Source organism: Arvicola amphibius, chromosome 3 (assembly GCF_903992535.2).
Source record: "Arvicola amphibius chromosome 3, mArvAmp1.2, whole genome shotgun sequence".
NCBI lineage: Eukaryota > Metazoa > Chordata > Mammalia > Rodentia > Cricetidae > Arvicola > Arvicola amphibius.
The window spans coordinates 90,412,316-90,439,316 of NC_052049.1; the positions used below are offsets into that span (position 1 = coordinate 90,412,316).

General features: G+C 51.8%; 2 protein-coding genes across 5 annotated transcripts; one reads left to right on the plus strand and one right to left on the minus strand.

Annotated features, from left to right (window-relative positions):
• Positions 1 to 324: 324 nt before the first annotated feature.
• Positions 325 to 13,288, minus strand: Odad3 (outer dynein arm docking complex subunit 3). Its single transcript, XM_038323437.1, is given in 17 exon segments — positions 325 to 682; positions 828 to 912; positions 1,251 to 1,406; positions 2,084 to 2,240; positions 2,324 to 2,484; positions 3,410 to 3,562; positions 4,038 to 4,158; positions 4,782 to 4,888; positions 4,890 to 4,910; positions 5,002 to 5,064; positions 5,066 to 5,095; positions 5,097 to 5,105; positions 5,193 to 5,363; positions 8,218 to 8,295; positions 8,377 to 8,498; positions 12,752 to 13,013; positions 13,194 to 13,288. Coding segments are annotated over 16 exon segments (1,788 nt in total). The 5' UTR covers positions 12,987 to 13,013; positions 13,194 to 13,288; the 3' UTR covers positions 325 to 563.
• Positions 13,289 to 13,459: 171 nt separating this feature from the next.
• On the plus strand, positions 13,460 to 26,927 carry Prkcsh (protein kinase C substrate 80K-H). 4 transcript variants are annotated; one of them, XM_038323434.1, is made up of 18 exons: positions 13,460 to 13,620; positions 13,927 to 14,076; positions 14,219 to 14,335; positions 15,018 to 15,113; positions 15,207 to 15,264; positions 16,534 to 16,651; positions 18,484 to 18,613; positions 20,230 to 20,314; positions 20,654 to 20,732; positions 21,221 to 21,307; positions 21,471 to 21,629; positions 21,703 to 21,799; positions 22,094 to 22,163; positions 22,431 to 22,520; positions 22,953 to 23,027; positions 23,112 to 23,211; positions 23,300 to 23,450; positions 26,659 to 26,927. In XM_038323434.1, the coding sequence occupies exons 2-17, from the start codon at positions 14,001 to 14,003 to the stop codon at positions 23,444 to 23,446; spliced, it is 1,584 nt and encodes a 527-aa protein (XP_038179362.1). In that variant the 5' UTR covers positions 13,460 to 13,620; positions 13,927 to 14,000; the 3' UTR covers positions 23,447 to 23,450; positions 26,659 to 26,927. The 4 variants fall into 4 exon arrangements, with proteins under 4 accessions (XP_038179362.1, XP_038179361.1, XP_038179364.1 ...); XM_038323433.1 differs by lacking the exon at positions 26,659 to 26,927 and adding an exon at positions 24,498 to 24,795; XM_038323436.1 differs by lacking the exon at positions 26,659 to 26,927 and adding an exon at positions 24,498 to 24,795 and having other exon boundaries at positions 21,471 to 21,608.
• The last annotated feature ends 74 nt before the right edge of the window (positions 26,928 to 27,001 follow it).

Consider the following 27,001-nt stretch of genomic DNA (forward strand, 5'->3'; position numbering starts at 1 on the left):
AAGTCCGGGACCTCCCCAAAGGTGTGTCAAGCGGTCACCCTGACCATAAGTCTTCCCTGATCCCAGATATGAGTGCACGGGGGACAACGAAAGGTCTGTGTCCCCGGGTGGGAAGTTCTTTGTGTTCAGTTGGGGTTGATCAGCCCCAGGTGTAGGGGTGCCCCTATGTCTGGAGGGGAATGAGGGCACACTGAATTTGTGTCACAGGTGATGGGAACCCTATTGTCTCAGACTGGAAGCTGCGAAGTGTCTGTGGCCCTGCATTTTGTGGGGTCAGCCGATGAGGGGCGGTGCAGGGCCAAGAAGAGGTGAATACCCAGGGGGTTGATCTGTGACCTTTATTGCGCGATTCTGAGGCGGGCTCTAACCCGCCTCAAGAGATTTACTGTGGGAACTTCTGGCTCGACCTTTCTTCTCCTCCGGGCGCTGCCGGCCTGAGGTGCTCCCACGTCAAGCCTCCTTCAGCCCTTGAAGGAGCCTCGAGGCCACACCGGTAGGTAGCTCCAGAGGGTCGGAGGGCTCCCTAGAGGCCAGGAGGCATCCGAAGGGATGTGACTGCCAGTCTAGGACCTGCGCGACCTATTGCGCTTCTTACTGCGGGCTTCGATTAACTTCTGGGAACGAAGCTTGAAGGCAGCACGGGTCACCACATCACGGTCGTCCTCCTCACTCTCCTCTTCATCTGCAGGGAAGCGTGGTGGGTGGGAGGGTAAGAGGTCATTTTTTTCCCCTTTCCCAGACTTCACCACACCATGCACCTCCTCTTTGGCCTTGACCGAAGGCCACCTCATGCCCCTCCCATCCATCTCCCTTTGGCGCACACTGACCAAAGAACTTGTCCTTGACACTGGCAACGGGCAGATGGATGCGGGTGTTGTAGAGGGGCAGTTTTCCTTCTAACGTGGCCAGGAACTACAGGAGGCAGGAGAGAGGTGTGGGACTGAAACGAAGCTGTTCCTCCTCCCACCATACTTCCAGATAGTGCCTGGATTCTAGGAGAGACCATTGTCCACTCTCCTGCATACTCTTCCCCAGCAGGCCTACAACTGTCACTCAGGCCTGGTCTCTGGACCCTGCCCCTAGACCTGTCTGGAGTCACCCCAGGTTCTCCAGTCCTGCCATCTGATCCAACCAGTCCCGGCTTCTCTTCTTTGGATAAGTAGCTCACACCTCATCCCCACCTGCTGTTCCTATCTCTGCGGGCCCTCTGTTTCTCCACCCTGCCCCCAGCCTTGATCCTGCCGGTGCACCTCTCGTTCTGTGATGTGTCGCAGCATCTCTGGTATGTCATGACTCTCTACTTGCCCCTGTAGTTTCAGCAATTTTTCCTCGACAACAACCAGCAGATTGGACACATAGTCCTCTGTGTCTGGATCTAACTTCTTTCCTGCCAAAAGGCTATTATCCTGCAGTGGGGATAGGCTAAGTTAGCTGAGAGACACGAGGTCCCTGCGAGGGGACAGGCTTCACCCACGAGTGGGGCTTTTCCCAGGGAGGGGAGGGCTTTGCAAAAAGTCCATCCACAGGCAGGTCCTCTAAAATTAAAGCCTCGCCTTGAAGTCGGAGCCTTTGGACTTGAGCTCTGTGCAAAGGATGGGAGGTCTCTTTGAGATTAATACATGAGCTAGGCCATTGTGAGGCGGCTTTCTGAAGAACTAGCGTTCTTGCAGACAGGGTGGGACTTTCTTCGCAGGAATCTGGAGAAGGGCTGCTTAAGTTTTGGGCTGGGTTTGGGGATGGTTGGCTTTGCACATGGAGTCAGCTTTAGCCTGAGCAAATGAGGACTTCCCCAGGAATGTGGAACCCGGACAGTGATGTGTGGCGTGAAACTTTCTTCCTTAAGCGAAGTCTCGCGCTCTAGGCAGGAGACAGGGCTGAAATCCTGTGGCTTGTGTGGCACTTCAACTCAATCTGATGTTCTGGGAGGATGAGGGCAGGGTTTGCCAGGGATGGGGTGGGGCTTTCTGCAGTGGGGCCTCCCAGGGACAGTGGCCTCTGGAGGCGGAGCTCCTTGGGGTGGCGCTCCCCCCCAGGGGCGGAGCATCACTAGGGGTAGATCTTTACGGGGGTGGGGGGGGCCTACCACTATCACGTGGTTCAGTTTGCTGGCCAAGTGCTCCAGGCAGTCCTTGGCCAACTGGAGAGTTCGCAAGGTGCGATCCAGTTGGTCCTGGATGACGTTGCGTCGCTGCTCCTCTTTCTTGAGTGTCTCCTGCATCGAGTCGCGGTGCCTCTGCTGACTGCCGGGAGCCGGGAGGTTCAGCAGCTAACCGGCGGCTGACTCCAGCGTCCCCCAGGCCTCCCTCAGCCACTGAGGCCTCACCTCACCAGTGTGGCATCCCCGGAGTACTTGAGGTTCTCCAGCTCTCTCTGGAGCCGCTGCTTCTCCTCCTTCAACCTCACCAACGCCTGCTCGTTGTCCTTCTTGAGAGTCTCTAACTGCGTGAAGGTCTCGTCCTGGGCCAGGAACCTTCGCACCACCGCCTGAGGGCCACCCATCCCTGGTCAGAGCCTGGGTCAAGGGAGGCTCGAGAGCGATCTGACTCTAACAGTGTCACACAGCCGTGTGTAAGGAGGATTGTGTGGGTCAGTCTGCCGGCTCTTTCAAGGCTATACTTTTCCCCACGCCCTTTCCTGCCTATGTTTGAGTCAGCTAAAATCAGCAAGCAGGAGGCAGCAGAGTGGTAAACACCTTTCAAAAATCCCTTTGCCAGCAAGTTCTGGGTGGGTATCTGGCCCTACAGCACAAAGACCTGTGCCTCTAGGTGCGATCAGGCCTCCCGGCCGTTTGTGTGTGTGTGCCTGCCGCTGCACACGTGTGGATTTCAGAAAACAACTTGGAGGAGTCTGCTCTCACTTTCCGCCACACCGGGCCCAGGGACTCGAGTTGTCAGGCTCCAGAGCCATCTTCTTTACCCGCCAACCCATCTCACCAGCTTGGGACCCATTTCTGAAGGGGTTCTTGGACTGGTGAATGAGTTCACCGCTGACCTCCAGCCAGATCCCCGATTGCCTGGGGATTAACCGCTTTCCAGGGGTAGCTGGGTACAGAGAACCCAAACTAGAGAAACTGACTGGGTGTGTGTGGGGGGGTCAGTATTCGAAAGCAGGATTAGGCACTGGAGGGAGACACACAGGGTCTTGGAAGACAGCATGGCTCCTAACGAGAGTGAGACACAGAGCAGGGCTGGGATTCCCAGGTTAGGGACAATACTGGGCAGTCCACTGTATTCTAGATCATTCCATACAGTGATGATGTGAGAAACAGGACCTGAAAAATAAAGCTCCCCAAACTGACATACCAAACAAGTTAGCACAATGGAAGAATGGAAGAAATTAAGGGCTTATGTGGACAGCTCCGCCATGGTGGGAGCCTTTCCTGGCTCACGCGCAGGCCCGGGGCACTCACGTGCGATTCAGCCACTCCAGTGGCATCCTTGACCTTGCCGAACATCACTTCCATCTGGTACATGCCCAGCGTTGCTTCAAGCTCCTCCTCCTTGTGCCGCTGGTGGTCCTGGATGGTGTCTTCCGACTGTAGCAGGACGTGCTCTCGGTGTGTCTGCTTGAGGGTGGGGGCAGTCAAGGCTACATCAAAGTCAATTCCAAACAGGGCTTGGGGCAGCGGTCAGGAGAGGATCCGGTTTAGCTTGGATTGTGAGGAACAGTCTAGATATGGTTATCCCTGCAGGACTCAGAGAGGTGGCCTCAGAACCAGAGTAAGGAAGCAGGGTCATAGGAGTGGCCTCCAAAAAGGGGTGGGCTAGAGCCCCAGTCAGATTTAGAACAAAAGTGTCCAAATTAAATGGGGCAGGACAGTCAGGGTAGGGCTGGGGGCCACAGCCTCTCCCAGGAAAGGAGGATGAGGTGAGATTGTTCAAGGAACCAATTGCATCGAGTAGGGGGCAAGGTCAGGGAGGAGGTGGGGTTAGGACAATGAGAGGAGTAGGAAGGGCTCTGTCAGAATGTGGGGGCAAGGCAAGGCTGAGGCTGTCTGGTCTGAGCTGGCCAAGCCCTGCACCCTTAGGTGTGCACACCTTGCGCTCCATGCGCTCTGTCAGAAGTTTCTTCTCTTCTGCCCGCTTCTTGCAGTCCGTTATGAAGTATTCACGCTTCTTGCGGTCTCGGATGGCAGTCTCCTCCAGGTACTGCAGCTGGCTCTAGGGCAGGCAGGGGGCACCTGGTATCTATCCAGGATAGACGAGGAGCATCCCCAGGCAAATGCAGGCAGCAGTACAGCTGCTGGGAGAGACTTAAAGACAACTGAATTCTGACTAGAATTCCCTGAGCCTTTGGTGCGCCATTGCTGTTTTCTCTGAATTGAACACTCCTTCTTAGAGGGAGAGGGTGGGTCAAGACTCAGGAAGTCAGTGAAACTTAAGAAGGCTCAAGAAACAAGATTCACAAGACCCCTCCCCAGGTTACAATGGATAGGTGAGGAGACTTAGGAACGGAACTCTAGAGATGTGACTTTGACGCCGAACTTCTCAGCCACGCTCTGCAAGGAAGCCCAATAAACCTCATTGTTCTCCAAGTTAGACTTTGGTGGAGTGGTTGATGGATTTTGATTTTTGTTGTTGTTGTTGTTTTTAACTTTGTAGCCCTGGCTGTCCTGGAACTCTATGTAGACAAGGCTGGCCTGGAACCCACAGAGCTTCGCCTGTCTCTGCCTCTGCGCACTGGTATTAAAGGCGTGCGCCATTGCATTGCAAACCCTCCTACCATTTGGCCTGCTGTGACGGAGCCCCTCCCCACTCCACCCTGGGGCTGTAGATTAGTACCTTGGCGAGTCCCGGGCATTTAGAGCCTCTTGATTCACCACTTTCAGCTCTACTACTACCTCATGCTTGGTCTTCACCACCTCAGCTTCCATGGAGTCCAGCCGGTTCTTCCAGGTTGAGACTCTCTTCCTGGCACATGGAGAGGGGAAAGCTTGAGACTGCTTGTCCCTGGCTAGGGCCTGCCCTCCTCACCTACTGCGCTCATCCAAAGCATCCCTACCTGGAGGTAAGACTTGAGCTGCAGGTATACATTGGTAATGTGCTCTGCTTCCTCTGCCTTCAATCCGGGCCTTCTCCAGCCGGTTCTCCAGGTTTGCGCATGGTCTAAGAGGGACAGCGGGCTAGGCTGGGTCCCTTCCGGCACCACTCTCGTGCCTCCCCCGAGATCCCTGTGGCCCCGGCAAGCCCCACCTTGGCAGCCTCTGTGTTGTTGTCTTGTACCTCTGCCGTCTCCAGCTGGTGCAGGCTGTGCTGCAGCCTCAGCTCCTCCAGACGCTTCTGTCGCAGCGTCACCTGGTGTCGCAAAGCATTCAGCTGGTTCGTCTTATCCCTCAACTGGTGCTCCAGGTGCTCCAGGGCCTCCTGGGGAGGACAGAGAGCAGAACCTCAGCTTGCCCTTCCCAAGGACTTGAGTCCTGGTTCTCCCAGAAGTCCTTGTCCCTCTGGTCTCCTAGTTGACTTCCAGACCCTTGGCATCCAATGTTTTTTCTTCTCTCTCTCTCTCTCTCTCTCTCTCATCTCTCTCTCTCGCCTCTCTCTCGTCTCATCTCTCTCTCGCTCTCTCTCTCTCTCTGTGTGTGTGTGTGTGTGTGTGTGTGTGTGTGTGTAGGGGAATTCAAGCCTTGCACAGCTGGACATCAGCTATATCGCTGACCTATAGTCTCAGCTCTTTTTTACTTTTTTTTAAAGACATGGTCTTATGTAGTCTAGGCTGGCTTCAAATTCTGTATCCAGCTGGAGATAAACGTGAACTTCTGACCCTTCTGCCTGCACCTCCCAAGTGTTGCGATCATATTGCTGTACTCCATCCAATGAGGCTCTGGAAATCAACTGGGGCTTGGGCTTCATGTGTGCTAGGGAAGCATCCCACCTGTTGAGCTACACTTTCAGCTCCTTTGTGTGTGTGTGTGTGTGTGTGTGTGTGTGTGTGTGTTGAGAGAGAGAGAGAGAGAGGAGAGAGAGAGAGAGAGCAAGCAGGTACACCTATGTACACAGAGGTCAGAGGTCAATGTCTGGTATCTTCCCTCTACTGTTTTCCAACTTGGAATTTGAGACAAGGTCTCTCACTGAACCTGAAGCTGGGCTGGGTCACTAGACTCATTGTTAGAGAGCTCTGTGCAGCCTCCTCTCCTTATTTTCCCTAGTGCTGGGATGACAGGTGCATGCAGCCACACCTGGACCCTCATGTGGAGGTCGGAGGACAACTTGTGAGAGGGAGTTGGTTCTTCCCTTCTACCATTTGGGCTCAGAGACAAACTCAGGTCCCCAGGCTTTGCAGTAAGCACTTTTCTCTGTTGGGCCATCTTTCCAGCCCACACTCAGATTTTCCATGGGCTCCGGAGATAGGAATTAGGCTTACACAGCAAGTTTATCGCTGACTGAGCCATCTCCCCAGGTTCCTATTTTAGCTCCCGTCACAGTTTTACGTTTTTATTTTCATTTCATTTCTAAGTGTAATAGTGTGTTGTCTGCGTGTATATCTGTGCACCATTTGTGTCTGATGCCGCAGGAGGCCAGAAGGCAGCATTGGATCCCCTGAAACTGGAGTTACAGACAGTTGCGAGCCCCAGACAGGTGGGAGTTGCACCCAGGTGCTCTGTGCTCTAAACCACTGAACCACTGCTTCAGCCTCCAGCCTAGATTTGTAAAGATTTAAGAATCTTTTCTCCCCGCCCCCACAAACAGGAAAGCTGAGCATGTGCGGCACTGACTGGCATGTAGTCAGCTGGGTGACCCCACAAAGCCTCACATGGGAAGACGATGAGGAAGGTGATCGCTAACGAGAAGATCCCTGTGGCCTCAGACAGGGGCCAAGCCCAAAATGGCACAAGAGATCTGCTCCATGAGAGGTGGGTTCCTGGCATCACCAATAATCAAGTTGCCAAACACCATTCCAATGCCAGGCTCTGCTCTGGCCACCAACTGTGGTGGCCTCAATATCAGCAAACTTAGCTGCTGTGCCAGTGTCCAAGAAGAAAACACTGGAGATCCTGTCTGCCACCTGGAGAGGGAGCAGCTGCAGGAAGGCCAACCAGGTGAGTGGCAGGGAAGTCCTGTCTGCCACCTGGAGAGGGAGCAGCTGCAGGAAGGCCATCCAGGTGAGGGGCAGGGAAGTCCTGTCTGCCACCTGGAGAGGGAGCAGCTGCAGGAAGGCCATCCAGGTGAGGGGCTGGGCTTCTCAGGAGGGAGGCAGACAGAGGCCCGATCAAACTCCTGATACAAGAGCTGGTCAGAACTGGAGAAACAAGCAGTGCCCTGGGAGTTTACCTCTTTTACAGCCTTTTCATTCTCCCAGTTTTAGCCCTTGGTCTCAGCGCTCAGCTTCTCCACCCTTCTCTTCCTTCCTTCTTTCCTTTCCTTTCCTTTTCTTTCTTTCTTTCTTTCTCTCTTTCCTTCCTTCCTTCCTTCCTTCCTTCCTTCCTTCCTTCCTTCCTTCCTCCCTTTCTTTCTTTTCAAGACAGGGTTTCTCTGTACAAAAGTCCTGGCTGTCCTGGAACTTGCTTTGTAGACCAGGTTGGCCTTGAACTCACAAAAATCTGCCTGCCTCTGCCTCCCAAAAACCCACTTCCTCTTTCTTTTTAAAGATATATTTCATATTTAATTATGTGGATGAGTTTGGGTGTGTACGAATGTGTTGTTCAGTGCCCTAAGAGGCCAGAGACATTAGATTAGGTGTTAGAGCCAGTTGTGAGCAGCCTCAAGTGAGTACTTGGAATCCAATCTGGGTCCTCGACAAGAGCATAGTTCTGTTAACTACGGAGCCATCTCTCCAGATTGATACCGACTCCCACAATCCAGGGTTTCAGGTCTTACTATATAGCCCAGGCTGGCCTTCAACTTCTGTTTGAGCTTCCCTGTGCTCAAAATAGAGGCACATACCCCCACACGCAACATCTGTCAGTCTTCCACTAAGACATACCTTTTTGGAAGGACTCACTTTGCTTAATCACAAAAATGCCACCAGTGGTAACACTGGATCAAACACAAGGTCAGTATGTAATAGCGATAGACCAGCCAGATGGCTCAGTGGGTGAAAGTGCCTGCCGCCATGCCTGCCATGCCATTCCCTCTCCAAAACCCACATGGCAGGAGAGAACCATCTTCCAAAAGTGGCTGTCTGGCCTCTGTACCCACGCTGAGACCCGAGACTGCATATACAAAAATAGGACAAGAAGTTGGTGCAGAGAAAGTGAAGAGGTTTGGGGGAGAAGCTAACCTCACAAGTCCTGTTCTTCAGGTAAGGCTTCTCTGACTTCCATTCCTGAATGATTGCCTGGACCACTTTGGAATCTCCCTGTCAAGGAGAGGAGACAAGTCACTTCCTCAGTTCACTTATTTGCCCCCAAAACCCCTCCACTCACCTGTGCACCCTCACCTGAAGCAGGTCTTTTAGCTGCATGTGGAGAGCCTTGATCTCCTCTTGAAGCTGGCTGATGGTATCTTGGTTCTTCTTCATGTTCCATTGGGAGCTCTCATAAAAGGCCTTCCGGTCACCCTCTGGGGAAGACAGGGGTCACTGTCATCCCCAGAGAAAAGACCTATTTGGTGGTGGGGTTTTTTGTTTGTTTGTTTGTTTTGTTTTTGTTTTTAGATAGGGTTCCTTGTAGCCCAGGCTAGCCACAAACTCATCATATAGCCAAGGCTGGACTTGAGCTCTTACTCCTCCTCCATCTGTCTCCCCGGTGCTGGGATGGCAGATGTGCAGTCATGCCGTGCTCAGTCTCCACCTGAGCTGCAGCCCCAGAGCTCTCGCTAAAAAGAGCAGCAGCAGGAGGAGGAAGTGCGTGTATCTGTGCGAGCGCACCCACACATGCGTGTGGAGAGGCTCATGCGCCGGTGCCCTTAGAGGGCAGAAAGACAAGGGTGTTCTCTGTATCACCCTCACCGCAATTCTTTCTTCTTGCAGAGAACCCAAGTTCATTCAGTTCTGACACCCACATGGTGGCTCAAAATCGCCTATCCTCTAGCTCCAGGGGGTCAGAATTCCTCTTCTGGCCTCCTTGGGCACTTCCCACACACACAAGCACATAAACATCATTAAAAATAAAACCATGAACTATTTTAGTGTGTGTGTTTGCATATGTGCACATGTGTGCAATCCTGCTGAGGCCAGAAGCTGACTTGAGTCCCCTGGAGCTGCTGGGAACTGAACCTGGGTTCTAGAAGAAGAGTGTGTAGTCCTGACTGCTGAGGCATCTCTCCAGTCCCCTACTCATTGCCTTTGGAGATAAAGTCTGTGAATGCAGGGGCTGGAGTCTCTCTCTCTGCTAGGCTGGAAGTAGTGAGGCTCCATTCTACCCAGCTAGGAGCTGCCGTTATAGGCATTTACAGAACAGCCAGTTTATTACGTAGGTAATAATTGGAAACTCTGGTCTTCAAGATCTTGAAGCAAGCACTTTTAACTTCTCAGTCATGTTCACCATCACCACTTTGGTCTTGTTTTTCTCAGAGAAAGTCTCTTATAGCCTGGCTGGTGTGGAACTCAATATGTAGTCAAAGGTGGTTTTGGACTCCTGATCTTCCTGTCTCCAGGCCCCAAGTGTTGAGATGATAGGTGTGTTCCATCATTCCTGGCGCTCAAGACCTTTCGCAAATTGTTTTTTGTTTGATCTCTTTACACAGGGTCTCAGTATGTATCTCAGCTGGCCTGGGTCCTCCTGCCTCAGTCTCTGGTATGCACCATTAAGCCCAGTTAGCAGTATTATGGTGCCTGATGGTGGAGAGAGAACATTTTGCTGGGTGCAGTGGATGAATTCTAATGCCCTAAGGCATAATGAAATAAGTACATTATAAAACATCTCATGTGTTGCCAAATAGCTATACAAAGGATCATAGGCCATTCACAATAACATCAGCAAAATCTGATGATGTCAACTGCCACAATCTAGTTATGATACAATGTACTAAAACACCACTTTGTATCCCATCAACATGTATGAGTATTACATGTCAGTCAAAACCATGTGAGCTACACAGGTGTGGTAATGTACTCGGGAGGCAGAGACAGGCAGATAGATCTCAGTGAGTTCAAGGCCAGCCTGGTCTACAAAGTGAGTTCCAGGACAGCCAGAGCTGTTACACAGAGAAACCCTGTCTCAAACAAACAAATAAATAAATAAATAAATAAATATTTTAAAAAAGAAAAAAACTAACCAAACCAACCAACCAAACAAACAAAAACCACTTTTTCTCTCCTGCCCATAATTTTTTTAAAATTTATTTATTTATTTATTTATTTATTATGTATACAATATTCTGTCTGTGTGTATGCCTGCAGGCAGAAGAGGGCACCAGACCTCATTACAGATGATTGTGAGCCACCATGTGGTTGCTGGGAATTGAACTCAGGACCTTTGGAAGAGCAGACAATGCTCTTAACCTCTTAGCCATCTCTCCAGCACCCCTGCCCATAAATTTTTGTGTGCTGGTGCATTCTTTTACTCTCTTAGAATGAAAGGTAGAGGAGAAAGATCAGAAATTCAAAGTCCCAGGGAACTAACTCAGGCCATCAGACTTTGCAGCAAGCATCCTTATCTGCTGGACATCTTGCTGACCTACATTCTTTGGTCTTTCTTCTCTCTCTCTCTCCTCTCTCTTCTTTCTCTCCTCCCTCTCTCTCCTCCCTCCTCTCCTTTTTCCTTCTCCCTTACTCTCCCCCTCCTCTCCTCTCTCTCCCTCCTCCTCTCCTCTCTTTTCCCTCTCCTCTCCTCTCTCTCCCTCTCTCCCTCCTCTCCCCTCCTCCAGGATCTTACTCTGTAGCCCAGGTTGGCTTTTACCTCGATAGATACTCTATACTATCCTCAAACTCATGGCAATCGTCTAGCCTCAGTCTCTCAAGTACTGCAATTACAGGCGTGTGCAACTGCGCCTGGTGTACTGGTGTACTGGTGTACTTTACAATTACAGGCGTGTGCAACTGCGCCTGGTGTACTGGTGTACTGGTGTACTTTACAATTACAGGCGTGTGCAACTGCGCCTGGTGTACTGGTGTACTGGTGTACTTTACAATTACAGGCGTGTGCAACCACACCTGGTGTACTTTACTTTTTTTAACTAAAAGAATATTAAGTTCAGTGAGGCTCAGCTAAGTGCTCCAGTGTTTGCCTAGCACAAGCAGGGCTAGGTTAGAGCCCCAGGCCAGGCTAGCTTTGGACTTGCTGCTTGCATACCCATGGATGACCTTGCACTCCTAATCCTCCTGCTTCTCAAGACACACACACACACACACACGTGCGCGCACGTTTGACACGTTCACCTGGAGCTAAATTCAGTGATCTGCCTGACTCTGTTTTGGGATTAAAGACATGAGCCACCACACCCAGCCTGCAAGATTACCTCTTATTTTGGTGGTGGTAGGGGCGGTGAGTTCAAGACAAGTTTCTCTGTTGTAGCTCTTGCTGGCTGTCCTGGATCTTACTTTGTAGACCAGGCTGGCCTTGAATTCATAGAGATCTGTCTGCCTTAAAAGTGTGTAACACCACAGCTTGGTTTAAGATTACACTTTAATAATAAGAGTAACGGCATACAAGGGTTTTCCAAATGCTGGCATAATCAATATCTGGTCTTGATAGTTCTTTGCTGTGGGGCTGTAATTAGGCCTTATAACTTGTGAGACGCTCCTCCTGGCCTCTGCTTAATAAACCCAAGTAGTAGCCTCCCACACTCAGCAATTCAACAGTCCAAAAAGTCTGCAGACTTTGCTCAGTGGTCTGGAAAGAGCAGCATTATCTCCCTCCATGGAAGCCACTAGTTTTCACTTTTTAACTACATAGCAATGTGCACTATTTTGAGCATTTTATGAATTTTGAGCACTATATTGTAGGGTTATGCCCATTTTATAGATGGAAAAACTGAATACAATTATATTATTCCTAGTTCCCCAAGAGCTAATGACTACTATGCAGAGCTAGGGTTCAAACTCAAGAGAAACAAGCTCTCCTGAGGCTGGAGATATAACTCAGTAAAGTGCTTGAGTAGCATGCATGCAGCCCTGGGTCCCAGCCCCAGTCCCTCATAATCCAGGCAACGTGGCACAAGCCTATAACCAAAGAGGTGGAGTCAGGTCTCCTTAGAGTTCAAGCCAGCCTGAGCCACATGAGACCAAGTCTCAAAAATAGTAATTTAATAAATAAATAAAAATTGGGCTGGAGAAGCTGGGCATAGTGGCACACATCTTTAATCCTAACAGTTGAAAAGCAGAGGTAGGCAGATCTCTGAGTTCGAGGCCAGCAAGTCCCAGGACAGTTAAGGCTACATAGAGAAACCCTGTTTTAAAAAACCAAAACCAATAAATAAATTAATTAATTAATAAAATTGGGCATGAGAAATGGCTCAGTGGTTAAGAGCCTTGCTGCTCCCGCAGAGGGCTTAAGGTCAGTCTTCACACCCACAGCGATCAGTCTATAACACCTGTAACTACAGATCCAAGAGATCCACTGCCGCATCCCGGTTTTTGAGAGTGTTTCACTCGGTCCACAGACACTCAAACAAAATAATAAATCAAGAAAAGTGAACTCCAGAATCTGTGTTTCACACCCCCCACACACACACACACACAAACACTTTAGAAGAGGTAAGATTACGGTGAAACGTGAAAGAAAGGGAAGAGAAGTACGGGCGGTGTGAATGCTTGCATCTCTAAGTTAGTCCCCTAGATTCCCACTAGTGAAGCCTGGCACAGGGTGCCTACTCAGAAGACTGGGTGAGCACTGTTGATTCCTGATCCTCTGGGTCCTCTGCAGCCATCTTACCTAACAGTTGGATTTTCCTTTGTAACTCAAGCATCTGTGCGTGCACGGAAGACTTCATCAAATGGTAGGAAGTTCCCGACTTGAGACGCTGTGTAGGCCATGCCTGTGCCCGGCCCAAAGCCTTGCCTCGGTGGCCCTGAACCTTACTGCCCTTGGCTTTGGAAGACGGAGTTGAGACTTGCTCCTGGACAGTCACATTATTGGTCCCGGCTGCCCAGCACAGAGGAGATGTCATGGTGATTGGCTTGAGGTCAGGAAGCCTCTAAAGAGTAGGAGAGTAACTACAAGTTGGCGTCTTCAGTCCAGGTTCCCTGAGCTCTGGGAATGCACTTTTGCTAACTGCTTGGCTGGGGGCCTCGAAGCATCTCCCGGTTGCTAAGTAACTTCCTCCCCCGCCCGCGTTCCCAAGGAAACCACCCGCGTTACACTCCACGGCTCTCACTGGCTGGCGCGGCTCGGAGGGGCGGTCCTACAAGGAGGCTCCGCAAAAGAGCGGCGCGATCGTTTGACGTAGGGGCTGGTCGCTTCAGCAGTCACGTGCTCACTTCCCCACCCCACCCCCCGCACACTCCGTGGCCAGAGACGCGCCACTCCCAAGATGGAGGCATATTGCGCCGCCATTAAGCGCTAGACTTCCGATCCGTTCTCTCGAAGGCCGCCTTCATGTTCCCACTCAAGATGGCCGCCTCAGCTGCGGCACCCGCACCCCTGCCACTCCCAACATGGCGTCCTCGAGTTGCCTTTCCCCAAGCGTGGCGGGAAAAACGGAAGTGACGCATCCTAGAGCGTTCCGTTTTCTTTCGGCTGCAGGAACCGTGGCTGCTCAGCCAGACTGGTGCGGTGGCTATTGACCTTTGTCTCGGCCTCGTGTAGGTGATGAAGTAGCAGTGGGAGGAAGACACCCTAATTTCTTATAGGTTGCATTAGGGAGGGTGGTGTGGAGGGATTGTAAATCCTTTGGGTCCGTTGGCGGGAGCTGCCCACTTCACCCCGTTACAGAGAACTAAGATTTTAAGTTCCCTTTGAGACTTCCACTGGCTTGGATTGGGGAGACCTCCTAGCCCTGCACCTCCAACTCGGCAGCCAGTTGAGCCCTCCTTTCCGGGAAGCAGTGGTGAGTGCAGTTTTGGATAAGCACCCCTCTCAATGACCTGATGCTTCATCCTTTCCTACAGAGAGAGGGCATAGCTCATCTTCCTGCAGCCTGCGTCCTGCCGCAGAACACACTTCCGGTCTCGGCCCGGACGGGATGTTGCTGCTACTGCTTCTGTTACCCCTCTGCTGGGCGGTGGAGGTTAAGAGACCCCGGGGTGTTTCCCTCAGCAGTGAGTCCTCTTTGTGTATAGCCTGGTGGTCGGGAGGGGCATTTTCCTCAGTTTCCCATAACATTTCCACTGGTGAATGGATAGGACAGAGGTAGTATTTATTCATTTATTTATTTAAGAATATCTGGGCTGTTCTCCCCAGATCACCACTTCTATGACGAATCTAAGCCTTTCACGTGTTTGGACGGCACAGCCACCATCCCATTCGACCAGGTGAACGATGATTACTGCGACTGCAAGGATGGCTCAGATGAACCTGGTGAGCTTTTTCTGCATCTCCTCATTGCCAAGAGCAGATGCCCCGTAAGGATTAGGGTCTCATCTTCCCGTTGCTCTCTGCTCAATGAACAGAAGGAAGGACAGGAATGAGTGAGATCCCTGTTGGCTTGGGTTAGCTCATTGGTAGAATTTGTAGGTTTCAGTCTCTGGTTTCCATTACCAAGTAAAAGAATAAATGTTTAGGTTTATGACCAATGGCATTGTGGGACCCAGGACTAGCTTCCAGGAGGAGGTAAGGTCGCTGGCCAGGAAAAGCCAACACACACCTCTCAGAGGTGGGAGGGGGAATAAAGCTGAATGGCATTCTACTGACAGGTGAAGGCAATGGAGTTGGGGGTGGGTTGCCAGACCTTTTTGAAGGGCCTTAGGAGAAGCTGCAGAAGACTGGAATGTTCTGTTGCAGGCCTCCGAAGATAGTTTCTTCCCTTGGTCCTTGGTTTATTTTGTTTTGCAGACACTCTTATGTAACCCAGGCTGGCCTCGAACACGTTGTGTAGCTGAGAATGACCTTGAACTACTGACCCTGCTTTTTACCTCCCAGCTGCTGGGATTACAGACATTCGCCACCACAGCCAACTTCCACCTGATTTTCTGATGCTTTCTGTGAATAGATGAGACGTGTCTAGCTTGGAACACATTCAGCAAACTTTCTTTCTCTGCAGGCACAGCCGCTTGCCCCAATGGCAGCTTCCACTGCACCAACACTGGGTATAAGCCCTTGTACATCCTCTCCAGCCGGGTTAACGATGGGGTGTGTGGTAAGTGAGGGTGCTCTGGGGATCCGGGAGGAGGCAGGGGCCAGCTGGAGGAGACCCTGCCCTCTCTGATCTTTGCCCTCACCTCTGCCTCAGACTGCTGCGACGGGACAGATGAGTACAACAGTGGCCGAGTCTGCGAGAACACCTGCAGGTGGGTGGGTAGCGGTGCGGCACCCTGGGTTCCCTGGCCCTTGCCACGTTGTACTTGGAAGTCAGGCTGGTTCATCGTCTTTTTTTTCCTTATTATTAAGATTAATTTTTATTTGCTGGATATGGTGGCACAGACCCCTCCAGTCCCAGCACTTGGAAGAAGGTTTATTTTTATCTTTTTTTTGGTGGGGGGCCGGTAGAGTATATGTCACCCACATGCATGTCTGCTACAGAGGTCAGAAGAGGGTGTGTGATCTCCCCAGGAGCTGCAGTTACCAGTCGAATTGAGATCCTTTAGAAGAGCAGCAAGTGAAGTCTCCCCAGCCCCTCATTTCTTTGTTAGAGATAGCCTTCCCTCAGTGTGCCCCATCAACCTGGCCTCAAGCACCTTCTCCCTTAACCTAATGCTGCAATTTCAAGCTTATACCACCTTGGCTCCTTTGGTCCTTTTGTGAGTCCACTGGTCATGCCCCTTGGGAACTCCAGTTACCAGAATTCCCTCCAGCTATGAAGCAGTTGAGATTGTTTACTTGTTCAGAAGGATGGGAGGTGGTGGTAGGGCAGGCCTATAGGCCTATAATCACAGCACTTGGGAGGTGGAGGCAAGAGGAGTAGGAGTTAGAGTCTTTGATTACATAATGAGTATGAAGTGTGGGCTTCCAGAGACCCTGTTTCAAGAAAACCTAGGGAAAAAAAGAGAAACTCAGTGCAGGAAGAGAAACGACTTGACTTGTGTCTGGTTGAGAGCTACTTGGACTCTGATTGGATCAATATTCTCAATATTTGGTTTATTTTTTCCCACCCCCACTTGTTTGTTTGTTTTTAATTTCTCTCCCCACCCCCTCTTTCTTTTGAAATAAGGTTTCTCTTTGTAGCTCTGGCTGTCCTGGAACTCACTCTGTAGACCAGGCTGGCCTCTGCTTCCCAAGTGCTGGGGTTAAAGGTGTGCATCACCATGACTGGCCTGAGCTTCTCATATCAGTTTGAGGGCTAGCTTCCAAGCCCATTCATTCCTCACTACTTCTGGTCTGTCTGTAATCCCAAGGATGGGCAGGCTGTGCACACTGTCCAGCTTCTTAAGGACGGAACTGAGGCCTCTGGTCAAAAGAACATGGAGGGGCAGGTTGAGGAGGGCTCTCTCTGTGCCTTACCTTTCTTAGCATTGTTCGTGGGGGTGTGGGTGGAGCTTGCAGGTGACTCAGGCCCTTCTGGAAAAGGCAGTTCTGCTGGGTCCTGAGTGTCTTTAGTGGTACTTGTGTGTCTACTCCAGAGAGAAGGGTCGTAAGGAAAAAGAGTCCCTGCAGCAGCTGGCTGAGGTCACCCGAGAGGGCTTCCGCCTCAAGCAGATGCTCATTGAGGAGTGGAAGACAGCCCGGGAAGAGAAACAGGTGAGGAACCCAGAGAGATGCATTGGTAGGACCTGGGCCTGGGGTCCTTGAGTGATGGGCGGGTAAACGCACGTGGGTATACACTTGACTCAGGGCTGTGATGAGCCTGTGTCTTCCTTTATGAGTGGTTGACTGAGCACTTCCCAAATAAGAGGCTATCAGATGACGAGCCAGAAGTGTTAACTCCTGGAGACAGGACAAATATCTCTTTGTATCCCTGCCTCACTGACTGTAACAGGCTGGTGGTTGGTGACACCTTAGTTCTGGGGAAATCCCTCAGTTAAATGTCAGTAGAAACTGATTGAGTGAGGACGGTAGGTGCTAGAGGTAGGCTTGTGTGTCTCCCTCCTTTGCCCCCCACTGGCTCGACTCACCACTGCTCAGCAGCAGCGCTGCCTGGGAGGGGCTTCCCAGTGCACTGAGACAGACTCCAGACTCTGTTCCTGTCCACGGACGATCCCAGGCTCTTCTCTCCTGCCCCCATGACTGGAGAATCTCTCTGAATTGAGGAGGCTGGAAGGCCCTGCTTCATTCAGTGGGCAGTGATTGCCCTTTCAAATTCAGGGGATCTGAGGAAGCCAAGTGTTGAGGTCATTTCCTTTCAGGGGAGGTGAGAAGATCCTGGTGAGAGGTCAGGCTGAGGGGTCCTGACCCTGGCAGAAAAGCATCACACCTTAACACTTTGTCGGAGCCCTCTCTGTACCTCTAGACCAGAGCTTGCCTGGGGCCCTTTTTGTTGTCACTGTCCCCTCACCCCCATCCCTTTTGAATTGATTTATATTTTGAGACAGGGCCTCACCATAGCCCTGACCTGCCTGGAGTTTCCTATGTAGACAAGGCCGACCTCATGCTCACAGAGTTTCACCTGTCTCTGCCTCTTACATTCTGGGATTAAAGGTGTGCACCACCATGCACATAGTGCTTTCTTTTATCATCGTGCTGAGGCTGGAACCCAGGGTCTTGTATAAGCTAGGCAGGCACTCTAGTAGTGAGCCACAACCCCAGGCTGTCAAATGGAGTTCTGCCACTGCTGAGCCACACCCCAGCCCCTCACTGGGGGACTCTAGGCAGGTGCTCCACCCTTGTTCTGTACTCCTGCCCCTGTTGCTTCTCAGAACATAAATAGATGCCCAGAGTGTACCTGGTGCTGTGCAGGTTAGAACCAGACCAGTGCTTGCCTTGGGAATGTTGGATCTAGATCATCAGAAAGTTCTCTTGCTGTTGGGTTGAGACATTCAGGGATCTCAGGGCATCCAGAGCTTTCTGCGTGGTTGCCCATCTTGGGGACAGGAAATGAAGATGATTTCCTGGAGGAAGGGCCATATTAATGGAGATCTGTAGGTAATTCAAACCAGCCATGGAAAGTGCTCCAGGCTGAGAGAGTCACATGTGAAGAAGCAAGGGGGTGGCGGGGAGGTCTGAATGTTGTTCTTGAGTTTCAGGATGGGAGAGCAGGGTTTGAAATGGCCAGTGGGTAAAAATCCTTGGCCACCAAGCTTAGTGACCTGAGTTTGATTCCCAGAATAGAAGAAAACTGATTTCCTATGAGTTGTCATCTGACTGCCACATGTCTCCCTCCTCAAAGGAAAAGGGGCGGGGTAAGGTTTAAATGATGGAGATGTGACAGGTGGGACTGAGGGAGGGGCTGATGTCACACAAAACATCAAGGGCTGTATGAAGACTGGGCTCTCCAAAGAGCCCCAGGGAACCAGAGTAAAGTAGGGATACATTGATGCAGGTGTTTCAGAATGATCTTGGGGAACAGAGGCACACAACAAAGAGAGGACCAGGTCTAAGCAGAGCTGGCCTCTCACCTTCTACTCTCCCTCCAGGGTAAGCTGCTTGAACTGCAGGCTGGAAAGAAGTCTCTGGAAGACCAGGTAGAGATGCTGCGGTTAGCGAAGGAAGAAGCAGAGAAGCCAGAGAAGGAGGCCAGAGAACAGCACCGGAAGCTGTGGGAAGGTATGCTGTGGGTCAGTGCTGCAGCTCTGACCAGAGAGGAGCCAGGGCTGGGAGTTGTCATTCCTGAGCAGTTCTGTTGTGGGGTGTGTGCCCCTGGTGCAGGGCCTTACACCTGCCGGCCGAGAGCTCTACCTCTGAGCTATACTCATCCCGTCTTTCCTTTTGAGGCAGGGTCTCATATGGCTCAGACTGCCGTAATTTTCTTATGTAGACGAGGAAGACCTAGAAATCCTAATCTTCCTGTTTCTATGTGCTAGGTGCCAAGGTTACAGGCATGTACTGCTATGCCTGGGTTATTTATGTTTTGACTTGTTTGCTTGCTTTTCTTTGTTGGCATGTTTTGAGACATGGTCTAGAACTCAGTATGTAGACTAGACTGGCCTTGAACTCCTAAAGGGCCACCTGCTCTGCCTCACAAGTGCTGGCATTTGAAATGTGTGCCCCATCATGTTCTGCACTCGGTGATTTTGTTTGTTTGTTTTTTATCATGATTGCTTATTTCTTTGTGTGCCTAGTTAACTTTGTATTGGCCATCAGGTAGGAAAGCTGTAAGAATAATTTGTACCCTTGGATGCAAGATCCTTCTCTACAGATTTCTGTTTGCGTTTTGTCTGGTGCCTAGAACCTTCCCTCCAGGAATCTCAAGCCCAAATTGAAGACCTTTGACCTCTCAGCAATGTGTGGCTCCCTTCCCCGGTAGTAGAAATGATGTAGCCCCTTGATCGTGCTTGGCCCACCCTTGCCTGGCCCCTCACCAGGGGCTCTACTGCTGTACACTGCTGTGCCAAGCCTTCAGCCTACACAGAGTATGAGCCTAGATGCATACATGTTTTCTGACCTGACCTGACCATCTCTGAGGAGATGCCGTCCTCCTGAGATCACTGGAGACTCTTCTGTAGAGACCCAACCTTGATCTTAGATTTGGTTCTACTTGTTCCATCAGCCACAACAACTGTCATCCCAGCTCTGGGAGGTTGAGGCAGGACAAATACCAGACAAACTTGGCCTACATAAGTGAGATCCTGTCTCTAATAAGTGAATGAATTATAAAGAAGGAGCTGGGCCTTGGGGACTATTGTTCTAGCCCTTAGGAGATGGATTAAGAATTCCAGCCCAGCCAGGTGTGAAGGAAAACATTGGTAGAGCTCCTGCAGTGTCTGCCCCTGGCAGGGTCTGGACACATCTGCCAACTCAGTGCTTCCTCCCTCTGCTGTCCCATCTTTCCCGGCCCAGGCCTCCACTTGCCTTTTCCCCACCGCCCCAGCTCCTAGGCTTCAGCCGTTCTTCATTTTATATCTGTTTGTATGTGTGTGCCATGGTGCACATGTAGAAGGCAGTACCCACTTTCCATCTTGTGGGGCTCAGGACTGAACTCAGGTTGTCAGGCTTGGTGGCAAGCCTCTGTACCTGCTGAACCATCTTGGTGGCCCTTCGCTTACTCAGCTTGTTCCCAAATTCATCCTCCCTCCAGAGGACACAGACCTTTGTTAAATCCAGGGCCGTGTCCCTAGCGTTCAGTGTAAGACTGCTCTCACAATGGGGTTCCGTGCAGGTTTTGAGGGTGATAGGATTTGACCACTTGTGGTACAGCGTGACAGAATGCCCCCCCTTCACAGAGCAGCAAGCTGCTGCCAAGGCCCGGCGGGAACAGGAGCTGGCGGCCAGTGCCTTCCAGGAGCTGGATGACAACCAGGATGGGGTGTAAGTGTAACTGCCCGCTGAGAGTCCCTCACCCAAGTCTTGACTAGCCTGGCCTTGGACACGTCAGGTAGCCAGGCTGGTCTCAGGTTTATAGTCCTCCTGTCTCAGCCTCTGCAGCCTTGCAGGTGAGAGCTGTCACTACCATTGGGCATGTGGGGCAGAAGCAGATGGAAGGTCTAGGGTGTAGGTGTTGTCTAAGATCAGCTCTGCCTTGGATCTCTTTAGAGTTAGGTCTCTTACAGGGGAGAGTGGGAAGTGGCTGGGCCCTGCCCCTCCCATCCCAGCCCTCACACATGTAGAGGTCCCACAGAAGCCTCCCCCTTTCTCTTCTGTACTCAGGGTCTCGGTGGCAGAGCTACAGACTCACCCGGAGCTGGACACAGATGGGGATGCAGTGCTGTCCGAAGAGGAGGCCCAGGTACCCCAAGCCTATCCTTGGCCTAGAGTGAATTCAGGGTGAGAGGGTCAAGGTAGGCCTCCTCTGGGGAGAGCTCCTTGTGGCTGCCTGGTAGAATCCTAGACTAGTACCAGGGCAGCATGGCACCTGTCCCCAGGCTTGTTCATCTCACTTACCTTCTCCTTGTTGCCTCAAAGTAGGAGTCTGTTTTTCTCTCTTCCTGCCGTCCCTGGCTCTGCCCCTCTACCATCTCTGTTGCAAACCGGGTCCTTCCGTGCCCCTTCTAGACCTTTGCTTAGGGTGTTGCACACTCTGGCACTGTGCCTCTGTATGTCTGTGTCTTGTCTTGATGTCCCCTTCCCAACCCCTGGGACCTCCTTCAGGTCTGGGTTGTCCCTCCTGGTCATATAGTACCTGACCCGTCTGCTAGGGCCTGGTCCCTAGTTGTGAGTGGCAGGATGTGTGGGCCTCTGGGGGCCCTAACCCTGACCCTACCCCAACACACACAGGCCCTTCTCAGTGGAGACACAGAGACTGACTCTACCTCCTTCTATGACCGTGTATGGGCTGCCATCAGGGACAAGTACCAGTCTGAGGTCTGTGGGAGAAGGAAGGGAAGTGGTCCTATCCCCAACCCCTTACAAAAATACCATCTCCCGTGCTAGTCCCCAGTCCTCCATGGAGGCCAACCCTCCCAGACTTAGGAAATAGTGAGACTTGAGGTCTCAGCATTGGCCTCTACAATCCCGGGCCTGCCAGGTGCTGCCCACTGATGTGCCTGCCCCTTCTGCTCCGGATGTGATTGAGCCCAAAGAGGAGCAGCTACCAGTGTTGCCACCTACAGAAGAGGAGGAGGAGGAGCCAGAAGAAGAAGAGGAGGAGGAAGAGGAGGAGGAGGTGCAGGGGGAGAAACCCAAGGTTTGTTTTGGGAGAATGGTAGGCAGATGGGTGGGTGGGGCTGCCTGCTAACTGGACCCTGCCCCCTCCCCAGGAGGCCCCAGCCCCTCTACAGCCCCCACAGCCTGCCAGCCCCACTGAGGATGAAAAGATGCCACCCTATGATGAGGAGACACAGGCTGTCATCGATGGTGAGTAGGGACCTGCTGAGAAGGGATCCAGCTTCCCTGTCCAACACCTGTGTTGCTGGGGAGTTACTGTTTCTATCCCCGAGTCCTCCCTCCTCATGGGCCGCACTTGTTTGTAAAACGTGCATAACAGGCCAGGAAGCTGCGGGGTCCCAGGGGCCCTGGCCTGTACTCTAGAGAGCCCGGCAGCAGAGGAGGTTCACTCTGCGCTGGTTGGCCCATCCTTCACCTTCTCTGTGGGGCCCCATTCTGGGTCTTTCATGGAACTGGGGCCCACTCTCATCTCCCGTCCCTTAGCTGCACAAGAAGCCCGGAATAAGTTTGAGGAAGCCGAACGGTCCTTGAAAGAGATGGAGGAGTCCATCAGGTGAGCACCAAGGCCACCTCCTGCCCGGTGGCCGTCTACCACCAGCCCCTTGAAGGAGGTGTCAGCCTGGTTCTTGCAGGGCTCCAAGCACAACCTGTGTCTACCCACCATACATACAGCTGGGCCTTCTGTGTGGACTCTCTTGTCCTCACTTTGCCTGAACCCTTCTGTGTGGGGCTCTCCTGTCCTTGTACCCCTTACCCTGGACCCTTCTGTGTGGGGCTCTCGTGTCCTTGCCCCCCTTCACCATCGGATCTGCTTTTCCAGGAGTTTGGAACAAGAGATCTCCTTTGACTTCGGTCCCCACGGAGAGTTTGCTTACCTCTACAGCCAATGCTACGAGCTCACAACCAACGAGTACATCCTGGCACTTGGTGGGGGAGGGGCAAGATACAGGGGAGGAGGGCACTGGGCGAACAAGAGTTATAGTACCTATCTGAGATCTCATCACTGGGGGACTGAGGCAGGAGGACCTCAAGTTGAGTCTGGGCTCTATCCCCAGCACCTCATGAAACTGGGCATAGTGGCACATGCTTGAGGTGGGTATAAGGAGGATCATAAGTTCAATGCCAGTCTCAGTTACTTGAGCATGTTTGAGGTCAGCCTGGGCTATGTGAACCCTGTCTCCAGAAGGGAACACAGGCAGGGTCCAGGGGTCAGTGGGCATTGAAGTACCAGTGAGCCACCTGTCTGCCTAGATACCAAGGAGACTGGGAAGGGCTTTGAGGTACCTAGGATCCCCATAGCCTGTCAAGCCTGTCACTCAGCAGCTCCTCTCCCTGCCCTTAGGTACATCTACCGGCTTTGCCCCTTCAAACTGGTCTCCCAGAAACCTAAACATGGGGGCTCTCCAACCAACCTTGGGTGAGTGGGTTGAGGTTTGTTGCCCTTACCCTGCCCCCAACCACCCACTGGCCAGGCACTCAGCACCCCTGCTCTCTTCCATAGCACTTGGGGCTCGTGGGCTGGCCCCGATCATGACAAGTTCAGTGCCATGAAGTACGAGCAGGGCACCGGCTGCTGGCAGGGCCCCAACCGCTCAACCACAGTGAGTGTCTGACCTTGGGCTGTGGGGACCGGGGCCTGGACCAGCCCAGCCCAGCCCAGCATTGCTCCTGCTCTGTCTCCATCCTCAGGTGCGCCTGCTGTGTGGCAAAGAGACTGTGGTGACCAGTACCACGGAGCCCAGTCGCTGTGAGTACCTCATGGAGCTGATGACACCAGCAGCCTGCCCAGAACCGCCGCCAGAAGCACCCACTGAGGGAGACCATGACGAGCTATAGCCTGGTAAGGAGGTTGGGCCTCTGCTCTAGTGTGGGTGTTGCTGCTTCCTTAACCTGTGCTCCTGACGTTCTCTCTTTCTCTCTCTCTGTGTCTCTGTCTCTGTCTGTCTCTGTCTGTCTCTCTCTGTCTCTCTCTCTCTCTCTCTCTCTTATTCATTCATGGTTTCTCGAGATAGGGTTTCATTTCTCTGTATAGCCCTGCTTGGCTTTCCTAGAACTCACTCTGTAGACCAGGCTGGCCTTGAACTCAATAATGCACCTGCCTCTGCCTTCCAAATGCTGGGATAAAAGGCATGTGCCTTTCATGTGTGTGTGTGTGTGTGAGAGAGAGAGAGGGGGGGAGGGGGGGGGGGGGGGGGGGGGGGGGGGGGAGGAGAGAGGAGAGAGAGAGAGACACTAGAGTAAAGGTTAGAGGACACTTGGAGGGTAGTTCTCTTCCCCACCACATGGGCCCCAGGCATGGAACTTAGGCCAGCCCCTTGCCCTGACCCACTGAGTCAACTTGGCAGGCCCATGTTTTTTTAGACAGATTTTTGGGATTTTTTTTGGCACAGGATCTCTCTACATAGCCCAGGCTGTCCTGGAACTCACTGTATAGACCAGGCTGGCCTCACATTCACAGAGACCTGTCTATATCTGCCGTCCATGTGCTTAAGACAGTTTTATTGCCGGGTGGTGGCAGTGCACGCCTTTAATCTCAGCACTTAGGAGGCAGAGTTCTGTGAGTTCGAGGCCAGCCTGGTCTACAGAGTGAGTTCCAGGACATGCTCCAAAGAAACACAGAGAAACCCTGACTCAAAAACAAAAAAGACAGTTTATTGTGTAGTCCACACTGGCCTTGAGCATTTGTCAGTCCTGCCCGCTGTGCCACCCACCTCACCCAGTGTACGAGGTACTGACAACTGAACCAGGCTTTCTGTGCTAGGCACACAGTCTGCCAGCTGAGCCACATCTTCCAGAAATAATTTAGGTTTCCAGTGCTGGGGTGCTTGCTTTTGCACCAACCCATGTCCCAGGCCCTCCGTCTTTCTAATTCTGTCTTCCATCCTAGAACCTCAAGGCCTGAAACTTGTCTACTGATCCTGCAGTCTATGGACCAAGGCCTGCCCATTTTCCAGGTAGCAGGAACCCCGTGGTGCTCTAAGCCCCGCTTCTGGCCCAGGCTAGCCAAGCCATCCATATTCCTGAGGCCCCAGCGGCCTCCAGAGATGAATAAAGGAGCTCACCCTCCTTGGATTTTTGGGTGGGAGTTAATCCCTACTCCACCTCACCCCTGCCTTCCCAGCTGGTAGGAGATGAGTGGATGACTTCACACGTGACCTCAGAACAATAAATGTGACTCGTCCATATTGGCTGTGTGTGCCTTTTTTCCCCTGTTGGTCTGTATAGTTGAGGCCAGCCTCAGGCTGTCTCCTTCCTCAGTTGCTCAGGGCATAGGCCAGTATGTCTAACTAGGTCTGCCTTCATTTTGGGGTGTGAACAGGAGGCAGATGTGGAAGGTGATGGGTACTGCTGTCCACTTAACAGCGTCTGGAGTTGCCTAGGAGACAGACCTGGCTGTAGTTACAAGGAAGAAGCAGAGGTCAGGCTTGGTGACGTGTGCCTTAGCTCCTGCAGCCATCTCTACTTCCTGGCTGCAGTGCCAGCAGCTTCAAGCTCCAGCCACACCTTCCTGCTGTGGTGGACTGGACTCTTGAACTGTGTCAGGTGTGGTGTCACGGCTGCAGAATTTACACCTAGGGAAGCAGTAGGTGCAGCCCCTTGCAACACCACAACCCTTGCTAGACAGTAGACTGTTGTCAGCTTCCTGAGTCTCCCATGGGGAGTGGGGGCTGCCATCCTTAGAGATCCCAGCCCAGGGAAGGATGGCATCCTTTCCCGAGTGTCCCAGCACACAGACCTGTGACCACCCCTGCCCACAAATCACCTGAGACTTAAGATTCTGAACTTTTTATTCTCTGGCATGAAAAGTACAAATAATTAAACAATTCCATGTAAAAGTCAGTTACCGCGGCCAGGCCTGGAATCTCGGTAATAAATAGTCTAAACGCAACTTGAAGTGTTTGTGGGTTTGGGTTGAGGTTTTTTTTTTTTAGTTTTTTTTCTACAGTTCTTTATATCACCTCCAACATGGACTCTGTCATGGTTTGAAACTTTCCCAATAAACAGGATGAAGGAAGGGTTGGAGGGGCTGAGCCCCATTCCCACTGGCCCTGCCTGTGACCCCCAGGGATTTTGGAAGACCCAAGGGCTCCTCTCCCTGGGAGCCCTTGGCCTGGCCCTCCTGGGGGACTGGCCTTCAGGGAAGGGGCCTAGCTGGGCTAAGCTTGTATCTTAGAAAAAAGTCCCCTCCTCCCTGTCTTGGGGACAGCAGGGACCTAGGCCTTGGTGGGAGGGGGTGGGGGGAAAAGCCCCCTCTTCAGAGCCAGCCCTCCCCCCAGGGTGGGGGACAAACCCAGCCCTTATTGCTCGGATGCCTCCAGCATGTGTGGAGGGCAGGGGGAGACCCCAGAAACAGCAGGGAAAGAAGGGGTTGCACCCTCCTGGAGGTGGGGAGTCCCTGTCCTGCTGGGAGGGATGGGGAGAGGATTAGGGCAGACTTAGAAACCACCAGAATAAATAGGTTCGGTGTATCATGAGCAAGCTAGAGTTCACCAGCTAAACAGACAGAAAAACCTCTCAAGACAATAGCAAAACAATCCCATTGAGAGGCCCTGGGCACCGATAGCTGTGGGGACCCCACCCCTCGGAGCCCACGGCACCCCCAGGGGGCACTCCGCTACCATTACTGTTATTAATAATTATTACTTTAATGACTCCACTTCCCCTTTTTATAAATAAATTAGGCATAACCACATCTCAGCAAAACTGAAAGAAAAGGGACATCTTCCTTCAACTTGCAAACCAATGAAAGAACAGAAATATACACAAAGGTCCTTACAGGCCAACAAGGGTAATAAATAGTTAACATAGCAATAAGTTAAAACTACATGAAGCTAAATTCAGCAAAAAAGTACGAGAAAGTTAACTGGTGACAGTTTATCTTTTTTTTTCCTTTTTTTTTGTTTTTAAATTGTCTTTGTGTGTGTGTCTTTTTTCCTTTCTTTCCTGTTGCTATATTTCATCTTCTGAGTTTTCTTTCTTTTCTTTTTTTTTCCGTTTTTTTATTTTTTGGTCTTTTTTTAATTTTTTTTTCTTTTTGTTCCTTGCAGCAGAAATTCCACAGACGGTTAAGAACAACACCAGGAGGGGTGGGGAGAGAGAGTTGGACGCTCAGATGGGGCCGTGGCCAGACACCAAACGCAGAGGACACCGGAAGAAAGCAACTAGAACTAGGGGGGGCGGGGCTTCACGATTCTCAGTTGTGACTGGGCCCACTGAGGGGTGGGTTGAAGGTTTGGGGCTCCCAGGGGCTCCAGCCTGTGGCTTCTGTTGGAACTTGCATAAAAGAATAAAGAGTGTGGGGTTTATGGATGCAAAATTCAGTCAGAAGCCAGGGCCAGGGCTCATGAAGGCTGCATCCATGGTTCCCCCAGTCCAGAAAGACGAAAAAAA